Source organism: Misgurnus anguillicaudatus, chromosome 7, assembly GCF_027580225.2.
Source record: "Misgurnus anguillicaudatus chromosome 7, ASM2758022v2, whole genome shotgun sequence".
Lineage (NCBI taxonomy): Eukaryota > Metazoa > Chordata > Actinopteri > Cypriniformes > Cobitidae > Misgurnus > Misgurnus anguillicaudatus.
In genome coordinates, this window is record NC_073343.2 from 35,572,501 (window position 1) to 35,592,609 (window position 20,109).

A 20,109-nucleotide genomic window follows, 5' to 3' on the forward strand; every position below is an offset into this window, starting at 1 on the left:
AATATATTTATCAAAGCGGCCGGTTCGCAGAGCGCTCTATCTGTCGGGTACAGGCGGCGGCTCTCGGTTTTATCAGGCCGCGGGCCCGCGTGCCACCCCGGGGTCAATTGATTTTCTCTGGTTTTCTGATTCATTTCTTCCTGTATAGCTTATTTTCTTTTTCGCTCACAATGAGAAACATGCCTGAGAATGAGGGGTCGATTTGTCGGCCAGGTACTTAAATTGCTGGCAGGAAAGGCGTTTATCAGCCTTTAATGCACCTCGCCGTGCGGGTGGCGTTTCAATTACAGCCTTAAGTTTCATACTGTCACACGACTACGACGGCAGATCATTGAGTTTCTTTGCCTGTTTCTCACTGATTAATGCTGTAATAACTGAAGCGACTCAGTAGGAATGAATTCTCCTCGTCTGTGAATTCAAACAATAATCGTAATGTAAAGAAAGGTCGGAAATCATTGACACTGTTCAAACTCACAGGTTGCTCTTTAAGGAGACGTCTTGGTTAAATCATTCTTGAAATAAACTCAGTATAAAACATCAGGCAAGTCAGGTCAGAGAGTTATTCACCGGAGGCTCGGCCAAATCATCTGAAATTCCTGTTGATGGGACAAAAAACCTCCTGGATTCCTGTGACGAACATTGTGAGGATCCTGCCTTTGATATAGAGCACATGAGAGAGAGAGAGAGCGAGAGAGACAGATCTGATCAGGAGAGGTCGACAGGAGAAGACTTTGGTCTGGAGGTCCCAGAGAGAGGACGACCTGGATCACGGCTTTGTTCAGAGAGACACAATCAGACCTGCAGTAGAGTACAAGAGACCCCTCTGTCTAACACACACCTCTCTCTCTCTCTCTCTCTCTCTCTCTCTCTCTCTCTCTCTCTCTCTCTCTCTCTCTCTCTCTCTCTCATTTCAGTTTCTCACTCTTTCTCTGTGTTGAGTAAAGTTGCTGGTCATCTATATAACTTTGATTTACATGAAGCTGTTCAGTGTTGTAGTATTGAGTCTCACCTTAAAATATCTGTGATAAGAAAAAAACATTTCATGAAAAAATATTACTGATGTGAAATTGCCAAAATCTAGGAGAAATGTGTCATATGGGAATGATGTTGAGGGCTGTGATCTGCTTTGCTCGCTCTTTGAGGTTCACCTGTGAGCTTTGGCTTATAAAAGTTTGGCTTATGAAATATAAAGTTTTGTGATGTCAAGGTTTGGTTTATGAGCTGCTGTTGTGCTTTAGTGTCTCACCTCATAGTGTGTATTTAACTTACCCAGAATCCTCCTGATCTGACCCATACCAGATAACACCTAAAGAAAGACTCTGTAGAGGATGTAGGAATAAATGTTTCCTGTAGCTCATTGTCAGACAGATCTCTTACCAGACCTGACGTTATTTATAGAGTCATATCTGCCCTTCCTAACACTGAGAGAGAGAGAGAGAGAGAGAGAGCGAGAGAGAGAGAGAGAGAGAGAGAGAGAGAGAGATGAGAGAGAGAGAGAGAGAGAGAGAGAGAGAGAGAGAGAGAGAGAGAGAGAGATGTCCTTCTGCTGACACTGCACATTAAGATAGCGTGAGCTGAGAGGGAGACAAACACTAAAATGATGCTTTTTTTCGCTGCTCACACCAGTTTGTAGTTTTTATCAAACTTAATTTGTGTGATTGTCACAAACTCCTACTTGTTTCTCCCAAGATTGATTTCGCAGTGAATGATTGTTGTGTGATGTTGAGCTAAATGAATATTTGACTCTTGTTTATTGAAATCTATGCCAGACAGCTTTTCTGGATGAGGTACCGAGTGCGTGCATGCGTGTGTGCGTGCGTGCGTGTGTGTGTGTGTGTGTGTGTGTGTGTGTGTGTGTGTGTGTGTGTGTGTGTGTGTGTGTGTGTGTGGTGATAGGCAGATCTCAGGCAGGTGTATTGCATATTTTATGTGTACTTATTTATTATTTTTTTAACTTCAATGTTTTTGTAAAGTTTTTTTATGATTGATTTTTCAAACATTCAAATAAGTTATTTTTAGAATTTTTTTAACATCAAAGTTTAAATTAAATATATATTGAATATAACAGGATTGCCATAAATGACTCTAGCAGGAATCACCTGAATGATTTATTTATCTATTGAGCCCTTCTGTGCTGGAGTTTAAGGGCACGTTTACATGACAATGATTGAACTAAAAACTGAAAACTTTCTGTGCGTTTTTGAACAATTTTGCCTACACACCATAATGTTTTCAAAAAGATCCTCATACACATGTTTTCTTAAAATGACTAAAAACGCTGTAGTATATGTGCCAGGCCAGTAGGTGGCATTGTTACTTTGTAAAGAAACACTACACGCCTGCACATATACGCATTCTTCTACAGAGAGGAAAAAACATATCGTCAAGATGGCAAAAGCATTGAGCAGTTTTGTTTAGATGGACGATGAGGTAGATTTATTATTACTGTACTATTACGTGAAAAATGTGTAAGATTTGTTGGAGAAGCGTTAATAAACTCTTGTTATATCTTATCTTGAGTAGCATAAACACAGTCTCGTGTATAGACTGAATTAACACATACACATGATGTCACTGTTTTAAGATTTACATTTTTGACGATTAGACGGAAATTATAATGCTGTTGTTGTTTTTTTTTAAATAACTTTGAAACCCATTATAAAACTTTGTTTTTGTGAGGCCAATACGCTGTTGTCATGAAAACAAAAGAACAATAGTGACAATAAATAAATATTTAACTTTTCAGTGTATTGTAACTGCACTTTTTTAAAATAGATAATAGTTGAATAAGTTGTGTAAAAACATGTTGAATATTTTAATGAATGTGTTTTGTGTGTGTACAGCGTCTCTGGTCTGGCGGTGAGAAAACTTGATTTATTGTGTTTAACATTTCAGGATTTTACCTGTGAACGTTCTGAATGTTGACAAGGTTTGAATCCCTGAGATCATCGCAAATCTAAAACAGTTTTAGCGCCAAGGTGTCTCAGAGGAGAAAGAGAGAGTAAGAGAGAGAGATGTGTGCTGGTGTGGACTCCTCCTCACACAGGTGTGTTGACGCCCGGGGCGTCTTTGGCTGTGATTTTTGACTTCTGACTGTCATGTCTTTAAGTGAAGCAGGACGCAGTGTCAGATGCCTGTGAGCTTTACTGGGCTGGAGATTAACCTGCTGGTATTGTCAGAGCTTGTTGATGTAGTCAGTGAAGGTGTAGATGTGTGTTTCTCTCTCTCTCCTGCAGTCGATCTGGCCGCGGGACAGAAGCCACAACACAACTACAGACAGAACAAAAGTCTCACTGTAGAATCCAACAGCTGCTATTCTCAAGATCAAAGTCGTAACAAACATCTGATCCTGCTGGAGGTGTGTGACGGACAGCTGACAGCTGGACCCTCCGCCTCGGGTGGGAACCCCGTCACTCGCTTCCATCTCTTTTACTTTGTGTTTGTGTGTGACGTAAAGCTCACCTTTGGGCGGGCTGTCTTAACCAGACGATTCACGGCCAGTCAAAACATATCTTTGTTGTCGACGTGATTGCACCTATTTTTGCTACCAAAGATATTTCAGCAGGTCAACGCAGAGCATCAGCACAAAAATATCAAGCAATTTTTTCATTGTCTGATTTGGAGTCTGGTGCACTCCTGATAACACTGATTTAATACATTAAGATGGAATAATGTTACTCAATTGGATGAGCAGTAAAATAACAAAACAATCAGGAGAGAGAGAGAGAGAGAAAAGAGCGGTGAGGTCGAGTGCTGCAGTGTTATTGATTTATTTGAATTAGGAGCTTGTTAAATTATGTTAGTTTGCAAAATAAATAAATCATTCTGTGTCTTAAGACACACCTGAAAGAGAGCTGTCTTTATGTCTCTATCTATTATAACTCCTTAAAATGGACATTTCACAAGACTTGACTAAGATGTCAAATCAATATTTGGTACAAATGTGAAGTTTTAGCTCAAAATGCCCCACAGATCATTTATTATAAGATGTTGAAATTGTCACTTTGTAGGTGTGAGCAAAAATTAGCTGTTTTTGCGTGTCCTTTAAAATGCAAATGAGCTGATCTCTGCACTAAATAGCAGTGTCGTGGTTGGATAGTGCAGATTAAGGGGTGGTATTATTATAATAAGATCCCCTTCTGACATCACAAGGGGAGCCAAATTTCAATGACCTATTTTTTCACATTCTTGCAGAGAATGGTTTACTAAAGCTAAGTTACTGGGTTGATCTTTTTCACATTTTCTATGTTGATAGAAGCACTGGGGACCCAATTATAGCACTTTGTCTGATTTTCATGATATGTCCCCTTTAATGTATATTATTTATTTATTCTATTTTTTACATTTCTTTCTTGCTTATTTGTAAAATTTTCTTTATACTAGTTCTTATTACTATCTCATTTTTTGTATTGTACTCCATACATTTTTTCTTTCTTTCGATTTGCACTAGAGAGAGAGAGAGAGAGAGAGAGAAATATGTAAACACACAATACAGACACAGTCAGTCTCTACACACACACACACACACACACACACACACACACACACACACACACACACACACACACACACACACACACACACACACACACACACACACACACAGACAAACGTTACCTCACCCACTGTTTGATTTACTACAGATGGAAGAGCGGTGTCCGCGTGTGTGTGTGTGTGCGCGTGTGTGTGTCCTCTGAGATGTTATGATAAGACAGACAGACAGACAGACAGACAGACAGACAGACAGACAGAGAGAGAGAAAGAGAGAGTGAGAGAGAGAGAGAGATTTCTCTGGCCTGTGGACACACAAACAGATTTGACCCTGTTAGTGGGTGTAAATTGGTGAATTGTTTGTTTTGATTAAAGTTGTGCTGTTAATCTGTGTACACTTGACAGGTCAAAGTTTATAACAGCAGAGTTTTTCCTCCTTCAGATCTTCTCTCTGTTTCTCTCTTAGAAAGATCCTCTCAGATTGTGGTTGGTTATTGACGTCTCATTGAGATTGAATAAAGTTTGATTACAATCCTACATACTATTATTTATACACTTAAGTTACTATTGCTAAGCTATTGATATTGAAGAAGATTTGACATAACAGTGATACGTAACCTATATAAACATCCTATTACAGTTTTTCTGAATTGCTAAAACACATTTTTTGAAACCATCACTCATTTTCTCAAAACCTTAAACACAAATCCAAATTGTAAAACGGAATTCACAGAACCCCTGACAAAATCAAACAATTCCTTCAAAACCATTTCACTTGTAAGTACTGCAAGTAATAGTCAGTGTTTAATATTATTGTAAGCAGCACTTGTATTTTGTAAAAAGTCAGCAATCCAACCGCAAATTTTGCCAATTGCATCGTCTCTGGTGTCCTCTTCTTCCTCATACTCTTCATCTGACTCTCAGACTCTTTACAATACACACAAAATACCATTAGAGAAAAGTGTGTCGAATTTTAAGTGTTTGCTTGATGACAACTGTGTTGTAGTTGTGTTCAACTTTTGCCTGTCTGTGTTTAGCATTTACAAAACAAGTACACTGCAGTTTAAAATGTGAGAAGTTTGTGTTTAGAGTTTTGTTAGAGTTTATGATTTAATAAATGTGTTCAGAGATTGGGGTTTAGTGTTTTAGCAATTCATAAAAAACTGTAAACTCCTTCAGACTATTATTTCTACAGATAGTTTAGCTTGTGTACATATTACAGAAGATTTATAAAAATACCATCATATTATTCAGAATCCTGTTTTTTTATTTTTAAAATGTGTTTTCTGTAAAGTCTGAACTCTTGCATTGCACAGCGTCTTATACATCATAGCCGGTCCCTGATTGGTTGAGGTCTTGTATCCTGTTGTTGTGATTGGCTGCGACTGTTGTCTGGCGTTCATGTGGGCGGTTCATAAGATGAACGGTGACATCAGGGTGTCATACACATGACTGAACCCTCATGAGATGTGTGTGAATGTTGATGTAGTCAAGTGGACTCCTGCTGTTCTGAGTCTATAACTCTCACACAGCGACTTTATGACTTGAACCCAAAATATACAGCACAGAAATAAAGCTCCAGACTCTTCAGAATTAAAGAATTTCAGTTTTATTTCAAAGTTTAGTGAAAGATGGCATGAAAATCTGCATCCACATCTAATGATTAAGTTTTTAATACCAACATTTGGGACATTTCAAATGTAAACCCTTATTTTTCATGTGATTTGTTGCTTTTACAAATAGTCATTTATAAATATAAATATTTTGTAAAAATTGAAGATTTTCTTTATTTTCATGCAGTGTAAATCATCACTGATGTATTAAAAACTACCCACTATGTGACTCAATAGTTATTCACTGCAAAAAAAAATACTTTTTTGTATTTTTGTCTTGTTTTCAGTACAAATCTCTATATATTTTTTAATCAAGATTTATTTTCTTGATAAACAAAATGACCTAAGAGAATTCATGTAGTTTTAAGACAAAAAAAACATTAAATTGAATTTGTGCTTCAAACAAGCAAAAAAGGCCAACTGGGTAAGATTTTTTTTCTTAAATTAATTGTTTTAGAAAAATTTAACTTATTTCAATAATTTTTTTTTGTACTTGATTTGCAGATTTTTTTTGCTTGTTTTAGGCCCAAATTCACTTAAACTGTACGGGGCGGTTTCCCGGACAGGGATTAGATTAGTCCTAGACTAAAATAAATGTAAGAGCTGTCCAAACTGAGAACAACATGCACTGATATATCTTAAAATACATTAGTGTCCTTTGTTTAGCCTCAAAATGGACACCAGTAATGTTTTTAGTAAGGCATGTTTGTTGAAAACTAGTTATAATTCCTAATTATACTAAGGCCTAATCCCGGCATAAAGTAATACCCGTTCGGGAAACCACCCCTATATGTTCTTAGATCATTTTGTTTTTCAAGAAAATACATATTCATTTAATGATATTTTTTTTTAGATATTTGTAATTATAATCTTTAGACATTTGTACTGAAAACAAGACAAAAATACAAAGTAAGAACGTCATTTTTTGCCGTTTTTTCACAAATGTAATGGTTTATTTCTGCCTTTAGAAGTCATTAATGGAAACTGAAGGCCAGAATATAAATGCGTGTCAGATTGTTGTTATCTGTATTCTCTGTCAGATTGAGAGTTTGGTGCGAGTCGAGTCGTTCATGTTGAGGTTTGGTGTCTGGTGTGTATGTGTTTGTTTTGGGTGTTGTTTTAAGCACAGCCCATTATCAGCTCATGGGAGGAGACAGTAAAACACTCTTATCACACACAACCCTGATAATCTCTATTGACTTTAAATCACACTGATAAAAGAAAATGTGCTGTGGACCAGCAGGACTAAAGTTTGGAGAGGAAGACTCTTATAAAACTGTTAGCTCTGATTGGTCACCGTTCACAGTCGATCAGGGACTATTTTATCAGGCTCAAAGAAGAATTTTAATGACTTTACTTTATGAAGGTTGCATTTATACAGTACATATATTTCTTGCTTTAATTTTTTGTTGTTTAGTAGATGTTTTATCAAATCTGGTGTTTTGTGAATAAGTCACGGCTGAAGGGAATAAATTGACTACGGCGCCTAACATTGGCCTTCAGCCGTGACTTCTTCAGTTCAGTTGTCCATAAGCGGACTGATGTCGCAGTTTGTTTTCTTGTTCTGTCAGGCGTTTGAAAGGTAACGTCAGGTACGTTTGGTTCAGAAGGTATTGGAGTTCAAATTGATTCCAGTCGTTTAGTATCTAATGACGTCTCTCATAGAGTCGCCCTCTGTGCGTTCCTTCTCTTCTGCGTCTGATTCTCGCTGTAATATCAAACACATGTGGGCACCGTCGCCGCCTCCTCCTCCTCCTCCGTGCTCTTTCTTCCCCACGCTCGCCTTTGACACGGCCCTCGCCGGCCCGTTCGGCATTAAAACGGGTTCCCTGGGCTGGCACTAACCTCGCCGTGACCCGGCCGGCCGCAGGAGAGAGGGGCCGCTTTTCTAGAGCTGTCGTGCTGGTGATAAAACTTTAGACAGGCTAATTGATGAGCTCGCTGACATAACAATAGCTTCAGAAAGCCTGCAGCTCATTTACAGACAGCTGGAGGACAGAGAGAGAGAGAGAACGAGAGCGCCCTTACTAGGGGGCAGGGGAGAGAAGTCAAAGAGGCGTTTGTATAGAGCCGTTTTTTACATCATAATTTTTTTGTATGTGAGAGGGATGTCAGGGGGCTTCATCTGTGTTAATTTTAAGTAATGATCGCTTTAGTTTACTTCAACTCAAAAACTCTTGAAAAGAAATAAAGCGAGACAGGAATGAGTCGATAGTGGACATACGGTACAGCTGTGAAAGAATTGTGGAGAGCACAGCTGACATCTATGAGACAGAAACTCACATGAAAACACTTCAAGAGAAACTTCATATAATCTCAGTCCTGCTCAGCAGTTTTTATATTTCAGCTGATCGTTTGAAGCTTTAGTGTATTTATTATATTGTGTTCATCAAACCAGCTGCTGATTCTGTTGTTTCATGTTTCTGTCTCTTCTGTGCTTTCAGGTTTATTAATGCCAGAAGAAGGATAGTCCAACCCATGATCGACCAGTCCAATCGAGCAGGTAAACCCGTCTGATGATCTTCATATCGCTGGTGTTTGACTCTTTGTGTTTGTGTAGTGTGAGATGTTTCAGCAGAGACATTAATGCATCTCAATGCTAATTGGCCACAAGAGACGTTTATGCTCATTCTGGGAGAATTGAAACACTTTCTCTTTGTGTTGTAGTAGATTAGAAAGTGCAAGTGATTAACATAATGATACGTAATAAAGTCATTTTACAAACGAAGAGATCTTAAATGCATTTACTGCTGGCAGGAATCTGATCGACTCGGGAAAATTGTGAGATGCATTTCGGTCGAATTGAGACGGTCAAATCTGCTTCAATGATGATCTGATTTGCAGGCGATATTTTTACTAAACGTCTTTAGATACAGACCTCAGATGAAGAGCTGAATGCATTTTCTAGTTCAGTCATGCATGTGTCCTGATCAAACATCAAACCTTCACCTTTCTGTCTTTGGATTGAACCGTAAACAAGAAATGTTCCCATAGCCTTCGTTTTTAATGCAACCTCAATGAAAAAGAGAGATTATGAGCTCTGTGAAGTCAGATTAAATCTGCTGTTTCTGTCTATTTAATGTCACAATTAGCATATTTCATTTCTCATACAATATAACATGACTGACTGATTCATTCCACAAACTAGCTGGATAACAAAACTAATCACTCTTAACCTGGTAATTACAGAGATAACAAAGTGTTTCTCAGCGGAAACCTTATCAGTAATACAGAAACAGACTAAAACAAACTCTATTAACCAGAACACAAGTTCTTGACATTTAACAGAGGTGTGCGTGTGTGTGTGTGTGTGTGTGCGTGTGGAGGATGATGATGATGAAGATCGCTCAATGTGTGTTTGGTTGTTGCTGAGATCTCCTCTGATTGTCTCTGGTATGTCTCTTTTCTTTCTCTCGTGTCTGCGTTTGACTTCATCAGGTTTTCTTCTTGATCCTTCAGTGAGTCAGGGAGCGGCGTACAGTCCGGAGGGTCAGCCAATGGGCAGCTTCGTACTGGATGGACAGCAACACATGGGCATCCGGCCGGCAGGTTTGTTCTTATAGGAATATCTCACTTCTTTTCTCTAAACAGTCACCCCGAAATGAAGTGCACAATAAACAGAGACGTTTCCTGAAGTCTTCAGCCAGAAATAAAGACGAGCATTAATGTCACTCAGTTATCTCCTCTAGATCTCAATGTGACCTCAGACGTTTCTCTTTTCTGTCCACAGTTTAGCTTCTTAAAGGAGAAAGTCCCAAAAACACTCAGCATTGTGTGAATAGTGGAGCTTTGTGGTGTGTATTGTTGAGTTACGATGACTTTACAGTTGGTGTTGTTTTGTCTCTGCAGGTCCTATGAGTGGCATGGGCATGAATATGGGCATGGACGGCCAGTGGCACTACATGTAACACGTCTGTACAGGAAAGAAACGGAGGAAGTAAGTACTGTACTCTGCCTTTCTTTCACAAGTCTTTCCTGTGCCCAGAATTTCCTTCAGAATTCCCCTGAAAGCCTAAAAATAACCCCACAGACATTCACTTGACCAGCGTCCTGCCACTAAACGCACGAAAAGTAAAGCGAGATGATGTCCTGCACAGAAACAGTAAAGGGAAATGTATTTAAACGTCACGGCGGCGTCGGGTTCTTCACATCTCATGCAAATGTTGGACGTTGGGGGGGGGTGGAATTAAACAGCTCCAGCGAAGCAATAAAACAGGTGAAGTCAAACTGTCCTCGGAGTGACATAAATCCGTCAGGGGAACGATTGATTCTCGAATGATCTTATATGCATAGACGGTAGGCACGCAGTACATTACGCTCCCCGAGCGCGTGACACCGGCCATCCTTCACGGGGGAAGCCGCGCGTCTGCCACGGGAACGAATCCCAATGTCTTGAGGACAGGGCCGAGCCGTTGAAGAACGACCCGGAGTAAATGCGGAGATGTCGGCGTTCGCCGGCTGATTAAGATGCCGTTACGCCGCCCGCCGGAGCTGCTGACATTTAAGAAATCGAGACGTATGGCGTCCCAGAGGTGGCAGGCCAGAGAAGATTTTATTTAACACCTCGACTTGCCGCTCAATGAGTCTCAATATAATAACACTTTGCCTGATTAAAAGAACCCTTTATATGTAAATAGACGGCAGTTTGGCGTAGGTCACCGCAGCGATGCAGCGAGACGCCGCTAATAGACTCCCAACGCCAGCGAGCGCCTTCCCTAAAACAGCCGCAGAGACAACATTTGCTCAGCTTGGATAATTTTTAATACGGCGTTGGGTAATTTTCAGTCGATTTAATTACGTAACATATTTTATGCTTCACAAGCAATTAGATGAATGGTTTAATGCAGAGGAATATTAGCCATCGCTGTGATTTCATTACGCGCACACACACAATATGCCGTAGTTTAACGGCGATCGTATACGGTAGCGTACGTCACGGCTGATCTCAATATAACCGCAACATCTGCTGTGCTTTTAACAGGAAGAGCTTCGGGTTATATGGAGGTAAAGGCCGTCGACACGCTTGATTTACTCATTTCATGAGCTCTTTAAAGAGCGCTTTAATAAACAAATGCATTTGGAATGCGTTCACGGCCGTGAATCTGCTCTCTCAATACCTGCTCGCTGTCGATTCTTCTTCACGTGGCGTCGTACCGCGGTACAGGAATGTAAAGTGAGTGCCTGATGACCTGAGAGCGACCCCACCTCCTCCTCTTTTAAATGAGTGTTGTTAATGCCCTCGGGGTCACGTTACCAAACACTCTGTGCCACCCACTGTGTTCCTCAAGCACCGATCCCTGTAAAACCTCAACATCTCCTCAACTCAGATATTTACGCTTTACCTCAATCTAAAAACCGTTTCCTCTGTAAGATATGAAAGTCTTTTTTCAGATCAGTGTATGCTTGTTAAGACTCTTCTGACGTCACCTCTGTTTTCTCTCATTAACATTCAAACATTTAGGGTCACATACTCCTCCTTTAATAATTTTCCCACTTTAAAAAAAATAGTACGCTTAATTAAACATAAATAGATAAGTGAGAATTATGTTTTGATCACAAATTTCTGCAATGAATCAAAAGCATTTTTTATTTCATCATCTTGAGTGTCTCCAGCATTTTGTTGAGAATTGACAGAAATTTTCTCTTTATGAAGCAACCGAGATGATGTTGAAATGTCTGTGCTGGACTCTTATTGGCTGCTTTTTTTAAATAATTTCTGAGTCATCTATTTCAAAAATCCATTAAATCAAAAATAAAATTGTATGTTTGATGCAAAAACAACATTTTAGCCAAGTGACCCTAAACGTTTAAATAATAGTGAATGAGGAGTGTTTTTCTACACTTTGTGCTGTTCGTAATAGACACACACGCACACACACACACACACGCACACACACACACACACACACACACATGCGTGCACACATACATGCACAACCACACACACATACATGCATGCACGCACACACATACATGCACACACACATGCATGCACATATACATGCACAAACACACATACTTGCACACACACACACACACACACACACGCATGCATGCACGCACACACACACACACACTCACGCATTCACGCACACACACACACACACACACACACACACACACACACACGCATGCATGCACGCACACACACACACGCACACACACACATGCATGCACATACACACACATGCACAAGCACACACACACACACACACACACACACACACACACACGCACGCACGCACGCACGCACGCACACACACACACACACACACACACAGGGGCATAAATGCATGCACACTCAATTGTACTACAAGTTTATTTGGATAAATGTATAAATGTCAAATCCATGAATGCATGTAAACTGAAATCCACCTCCTGTAGCTAAATGTGTAGACCGGATTCATTCAATTCTCCTCTATAGCTCAGTGGTAAAGTCATACCTGTAGTGTTAGCAGCACAGAAGCTCATGGGTTCCAACCCAGAGAACTCATACTGACACAAAAAATGTACACCTTGTAATGCACTTTGGATACAAGCATCTGCCAAGTGCGTAAATGAGAATGCTCAGCATTCCTCACAGACGAGTTTCCTCAGTCATTATCAGCCATTTCTGCTTTCTCTGTGTAATATCTCAAGCTGCATATGTGTGATCTGAGTCTAGATAAGCACCACTAACTGTGTGTTTGTGTGAATCTCAGGTCTGCGAGTCGTGCTGGAGGAGTTTGTACCTCAGCGTGGTCCTCACCGACCCAAACCCTTCACCGTCAGTCCCTCGTGTATCACATTCCCCACACATCCATGAGGCCACGCTCACGCACGATGAACCGACTCCAACAGAACCCACCACGACCGCAGCACCGTCCACCACGCGAGGGAACCCACCAATTACGCCGTGGATGATATTGACAATTCTCCCTAGAAAGATTTTTTAAGGAAAAGAAAAAAGAATCAGACGCTTCAAGTGGACGAGCTGTGATGATTTTTTATTTGATTGTGAATTTTGTTACGTTCATTGCTGGAGGACCAAGAGCTGAATGAAAACACTTTGTAAAGTCTTTGGTTTTTGTTCAGATCAACTGAGGATGTTTCAGTTTAAAACACACACACATAATGTGAGAGAGAAAAAATACAAAAGAGACTCCAAGAGTTGAAACTACTGTAGTATAAAAGCATAGAAACTTAATGAAAACTTGTACATTTGTATCACTCACTTTATTTGTTTCATAAGCTTATAGTCCTAGAGTAAAATGTTTCCCTGTTTTTTCACACTGTGTGTGCGCGCGCGCTGTCCCCTGAAGCAGAGACGCTCCGATCGCAGCAATAAGCAGAATAAAGACCCGACCCGACCCGGACCAGAATAACGAATGATTCCTCTTCCTCCATCATCATCTTCACTTACTGCTGATTGAAGCTCCCTCTCTTCACCTCCTGCATTTCATCTTTTTACTCCATGAATGAATGTTAACCTGTAGGTGGAGTTCTTTGTTTGAATTGCCCAAGCACTGGATCCTGTTGCTTTTATACATTTTTATTTTATTATTATAATTATTATTATTATTATTATGTTTTGTATCTTGGACTCTCAGAGTAAGAGCCTTATGAAGGATGTGAATCCTCACACACAGCAGAGTCGATATATCTGCCGTACGGATCGTCGTTCGAATGGATTCTCGGAATTCTCCGGCACATAGAGTCGACGCACCGGAAAACTTTAAAAGTTTGACAGAAAAAAAGAAAAACAAAGCAAGAAAAACACAACTTAAATTATGAACTCGAAAGCGAGAGATTATTGTAAGAAAGTTCGTACAGAGTTTTAGTCTATTAATTGTTTCATGTTAGATATTCTGTGTTTACCTCAATTGAAGAAGAATGTTTTGCTAGTTTCAAATCTGCTGTGACATTGATATTGTATGTCCATGAATTCCCCTCTTTTCCAGCACGTGTTGCTCACTAGAAGATTAAATACTGTCTCCCTTAAGCTTTGTCAGAAATACATTCAATACTTGTATAAGGACTGTGGCGTAATGTTTCAAAGGTGTTCACTCACAAATGCTGTAATAAATATTTCATTTTGGATTTTGGTAGATTCTTGTGTGTTGTACAGTGTGTTGCAAATGAAGACTTTATAACATCATTCAGTTTCATCAGCTAGAAACCAATCTTGGTTTTGCTCTGCTGAAATTCGGTGATTTTCAGATGAGAAAGATGCTGGATTCGTGGAGAAGTCGTCTGATTGTTTTAAGAGAGAAATAACTTCAGCTGCTCAACACGACTGAATTACATTGAAGATTCGGATTCGAGTCGCTCTGCGGCGCCACCTGCTGACCAAACTCACAAACACACGCTGCCACATCAGGCTTATCAGGACTTATTATTATACTGACCTAATGATATTATTTACACCTTAAACACACCTAATCCTCCCAAAAAATCATTATTAAATTAAAAAAGTTTCTTTATTTTTTTACGGTTTACGAGTATGTGTGTTTATGTTGTAGGCTATTACGCATGTTGTAATACAAACCCCAATAAACCACACACGTGTTTACTTCTCTAAGACTTCTATTGTTTTATAGGCTGGAACCCTATAATTATAAAACATTTTTAAATGATCATTTCCCCAAAACGAGGTTTCTCATTTTCAAAATCTTAAAAACACGTTGATGCATCACCACAATACTACAACAAATTCATTATAATGATGCGCAAAGCGAAAAATCAACAGTACAATTTTGGAAAATATTTGGAAACAATTTTACTCGCGAGTATTAAAACATTTTAGTGTTAAATGTGTGAATATAAAACGCAAATATTTATTAAATTACCTGTTATTATTAATATGCTTTATAATTTTTTTTCTTTGTTATTTTTAACACTGTATTATTAAAAAATAGCATTTCTTATTGAATCGTTTTTAAAAACATTATTTATTTTATCGATCTTCTTTTATCTTCGTTAGATAAAAATGCTTTTTATTTTCTCCGATTAAGCACATTTTTAAAAACGTTTAAAAAAAATTAAAACGCATTTAAAATAATGACAGCTGTAATAATAGGTTTTAAACACATAAAACTGTAAATACATTTCTAGACATTAAAATTACTCATTGACGGTATTATTTTGTTACAAGGACATTTCACGGGTTCCTACACGGATCATTTTTATGCCATAATAATATAAAAAATATGTGTGCCGTTTTTATTTGTAGGATTTAATAAAAAAAATACAACGTCATTTCATCAAATAAAGAAGTCGACTATGTAAAAAGAAATGTAATGCTATTGTCTAATGTAACGTTTAAATGTTATTTTAGACTCTTTATTGTCCTCAATAAGAAGCGCACAAGACTAAACATCATTTTAATGAAACAGACGTGAGAGACATTTGCTTTATTATTATATTCGATCAAATGAGCTAAGAGAGAGAGAAAGAAAGAAAGAAAGAAAGAAAGCAGCATTGTGCGGCTGATTTTAATATTAATAGAGGACAGAAGGTGGTTTCACTGAATTCAGCGTTTGACAGGAATGATGGATGATCCGACCTTCATCATCATCATCAGCAGCAGCAGCTCTGTCAGAGACACTGGAATAAACACACAACCACCACACGAAATGTTCACAATAAACCTGAGAAAACAAATAAATCAAATCTCAATCCAACTCCATGTTAACGTTTATGTCCAGATTTTTTTTTAGATCTGAATGTTCATTTAAAAGCAAAACGTCTGGAAAGAATTTCTATTTAATAGAAATCTTATTAAGCTGAACTATAAACTAAACTGAATTCATCTGATAAACAAACTAAACCGCATTCATCTGCTTAAGAAACTATATTAAAAAAAGATTCGTGAGTTTTCGTGATGTTATTGTCGCTGCTGTATTTGTGTGGCCTCCGGGGGTCACGCGCAGGGGCCCGTGATCATTAATCACTGTCAGCATCAGAATGATTCTCTATTGATGAGGATAATGACATTAACTCACAGTCACTGATCAATAAAGCCAGCAGAGCTCGTTTCTCATGCTGGATCAGAACCGAGATTCTCAAACTACAGCATAAACATTTAGTCGATGACGTCAACAGAAGAATATAGGTTTTTTTTAATTATTAATCATCTTTGTACTGTTGTTCAAACCCTTTACTCACTCAATCCTTTACACTCAATTATTTCAATAACACACATTTATTTTCAGCATTATTAAACATTACTCATTTAAGTTACATCATGAACACACATAGGCCAACACACACTTTTTTGTCGAATATTATTATTATTATTTGACAGCCAAGTATATATTTTGTAATATATACCAACAATGTTTTGTATTTATTTTGAAATATATAATTTAAATCATAAGACTGCTGTCCATTCGGATAAATGTCTGTATGTGTATTGTGTGGGGTGTCTTTAACCAGATACATTTGTACCCGAAAGTAAGCCAAACCTTGGTACATCCTTATTTGTAATACATATAAAATATAGTAGCTTACATAAAGTTTGCTTTATTGAAAAAAATGCATAACTTTTTATATTAGGTTTAGGTAATGGCATTAATTTCTGTAGGTGTCTAAACGAAGTAAATCTCAGTCTCTGATGTGTGTGTGTTCATGCAAGATTAATTTAAATGTTTTAAAGGAAATAATCAGCATTATATTTGCAGACTCGGTTAATACTTAACTTAACATGTTATTTCTCTGCAGTTTGAATCAAGAGAAACAAACATTATAGTTTACTCGAAATACTAAAATAAGAATTAAAACTAGTGTTTGTTGAAGGGAGAGAAAGCGGGACAAACCGCACAGCGACCCCTTCTGGATGACAAACAAAATGTATTAACTTTAAATATAAGAGTTTCATTTATATTAATTTTAACAACATTTTAGATCAATAAAACACAACCATTTTACAGCAGAAACAAACTTTAATAAACCAGATCATTTTTATGACGTTTGTGAGAATTTATGTCGGCGCGCGTGTAACGTCACAGGCGCTCGCGCATCTGAAGAGACCTAAAGCTGGTTTAAACTCATACTAATAAACCTGTTCTTCATCTGATCATTAACTTCTGGACCATCTCAGGTCTGCTTTTAATTCATTTGAGTCTATATTTCTGTAGCATTATTCGGCTACATTACAGTGAAGAAATATAAAAAACAACCTGAAAAATTGCACCTCATACTGAAGATTTAAACTCTGTTATGTTATTAACCCAGTACAACCTACAGCCAGCTGCTTGTTTAACCCGACGCGAAGTGATGAATAACGGGCGAGACCAACTTACATTATCTAGTTAAATACGACTGGTTGCCACGTGAGTAAATATATTTGGACACAATATTGAGTTGATATTTTATGAACTTATTTGTAAAGCAAACCTTCTTAGAAGAAAATCTGATTTCTATCGACTTTAAGTTCGAACAAGACGAACATTTAGTTTCGGTTTAATCGTTTGAGAAACATAATGTGTCTCATTAATGATGGATAACCTACATTAAATTCGTTTTTTTAAACTAAGTACTATTAAAATAACTATTAACCTTTACCTGTCAATATGTTATCGGTTTCTGGTGGTTGTTATCTGGATAAAACAAACCAGCGGTTCTGAGGTCAGTGATAACAGCAAACTCTTTTATAACATGATTTATAAAAACACGATTTCCTTTGGTATTTCATTTCTTTATTGCTCTTAAGTTTCATTGTAAAGAATAACACTTAAATCATACAGTACCTGACAAACACAATCATGTTAAAAAATTAATAAAAGACAGCAATCAATGTAACTCTTCTTCTTAAATATCCGACATCATTCAGCTCGTTTTGAAATGAACTCTGTTGTTTAACTAATGACAACCTGAAATGTAAAGTTTAAAATATTGCCAAAAACTTTAATGTGACTCATGTGAACACTTACAGCTGTGTGCTCATTTTGTAAGATAAACAGTTAATGTACAATCACAACATGACTCAAGACAATATTCATGAACACATCTTCATATTAAACCAGCACAAAAATATTGTGTTGCCACTGGCGACGTTTTAATACAATTACAAAAGGCATTTCATACATTTACAAATGAAGCATAATTAATGTGTGTGTGTGTGTGTCGCTTGAGGATGTACTGTAAAGCTGAACTCAGAACAGAACATCAATGAATCTGGGTCACCTGTCAAAGTCCAAATGCCACTTGTGCTGCTGACCTTTAGGGGTCGAACAGAACCCCCACACCCCCCTTACAACAACAAAAATAATGCCTTAATATTCACAAACACAAGACATCATCACTGAATCTTACAATGACTTTCATTAGAAAATCTAACATGAATGTTTATAAAAGAAAACACTGACAATAAAATGTGTCTTACTGTAAGTTTAAGAAAGAATAATATATTTAAATTCCAATCATTAATGAAAAAAAATATTTTGTGGTATTTCACCGTTAAAATAGCTGGACAAAAACCTAAAAATATTTTTGAGATGTTAACATTATTGTTTTCTGCACAACTCCACCCTCATAATGTAAACAGCAAGAGTTAAACAGATGCTTTATGAGTGAAAATATTAAATATACAAACTATACAAGCAGAAATCTCTAAGGATAAACTGTAGGGAAATCTGAATCTCCTAAAATTGTGGTGTTTGGTATTCAGTTCATCTGGTGTTCCTGTAGCTCAATGATGAGTTAACATCTCAAAGGTCTGGGGTTTGAGGAACAAACTACTGATTAAAAGAAATGTTTATCTTCAATGCACTGCAGCTGGTTGCCAGTAACTTACCGCCGATTGAAATGTATGTTATTACTAGCAACATTTTGTTGAAAGTCAAATAAACACTAAACATTGACAAGTCTTTGTCTTTACAGAGCAAAACTAAAATAACAGCATCGAGTAAAACATTTTGGGAAACAAAATCTGAAGCAAAAAACAGAAAAAGTTTGTTGAGAATTTCTGGTTCCCAGAATGCTTTGCACGAGGCGTTTTTTGTATAGTTTTATTCTGTAAAGATAAAGACTTGTTAATATTTAATATTTATTTTACTCTGAACAAACTCCCGCCAGTTAATAACACAAATTTAAATCTACAGCAAGTTACCGGCAACCAGCTGCAAGTAACACTGTAATTTTTATGGATTTTTTTACAGTGAAGTCACTTTGCATCAAAGCTTCTGCTAAATGTTTAATGATTGTGGGACACATTTTTGCATTTATATTTACTACAGAATTTTTCTGCTTAAAAATAAACATGATGAAACCTTCAATAAAACTGCCTGTCATAAAATTAATATAAATAAAACTGTCATGTTCACTCCAGTGTTGCCTGAATTCATCACTCAACTATACCAAACCAAACCAGCTACCTCTTTAAAAAATACATGTTTTACATTCATGAAATTCAATCTAGCCTACTATATATCTACAAAAACTATTTGGTTTCAAGCTATCACATAAAATAAAAGCACATGTAGAATTTATTGAAAGGAAAAGAACTTCTCTGTTTGATTCATAAGAAAATCTGTCATTTTACCCTAGTTGTGTAAAGTGCTTGACATTTTGACCAGTCACATAAGCGACTGAACCGCTTTAGGGTCTCACCATCGCTGGTAAAATGATGATTAAAACTGCAGTTAAGTGCCACTAGAGAACGTGAGCGCGTAAGACACCTGCTGCTCTGTTGAGAGATGAATGTGTTCATGTTTGAGCGGAAACAGCTGCTAATCATACGAGAAACATCTGAAGATGACGAGATCTTTCCTCGTTCTAATGTCTCTTCTGTCCAAAACACGCTCAGATCCTCACAAACTCCTGCAGACCCTTAAATCTGCAGTAAACAGCATTCTGGGCTTTTCTCATGGGAATCTGTGAGTCAATCTGCTAAACTCTCAGATTCCTACAGCATAAATGATCTGCTTAATGATAGACGCACATAAATGAGTTTGTCCTGTTGAATCAAAAAGAATAAAGTCAAGAGAAATATGCTCATGCGCTCATGTTTGAAGTGAGGATATTA

The 20,109-nt window shown here is 37.7% G+C and overlaps 1 protein-coding gene across 5 annotated transcripts in view; it reads left to right on the plus strand.

The window, feature by feature from the left end:
* The window catches only part of meis2a (Meis homeobox 2a), a 50,492-nt gene extending 36,301 nt beyond the window's left edge, over positions 1-14,191 (plus strand). For 3 of the 5 annotated variants that reach the window (XM_055171818.2, XM_055171821.2, XM_055171819.2), the window contains exons 10-13: positions 8,549-8,607; positions 9,543-9,653; positions 9,954-10,041; positions 12,806-14,191. In XM_055171818.2, coding sequence (XP_055027793.1) covers positions 8,549-8,607; positions 9,543-9,653; positions 9,954-10,012 — 229 coding nt within the window. In that variant the 3' untranslated portion in view covers positions 10,013-10,041; positions 12,806-14,191. The remainder of the gene's footprint in view (positions 1-8,548; positions 8,608-9,542; positions 9,654-9,953; positions 10,042-12,805) is intronic. The other 2 variants (XM_055171820.2, XM_055171822.2) reach the window with 1 other exon arrangement.
* The last annotated feature ends 5,918 nt before the right edge of the window (positions 14,192-20,109 follow it).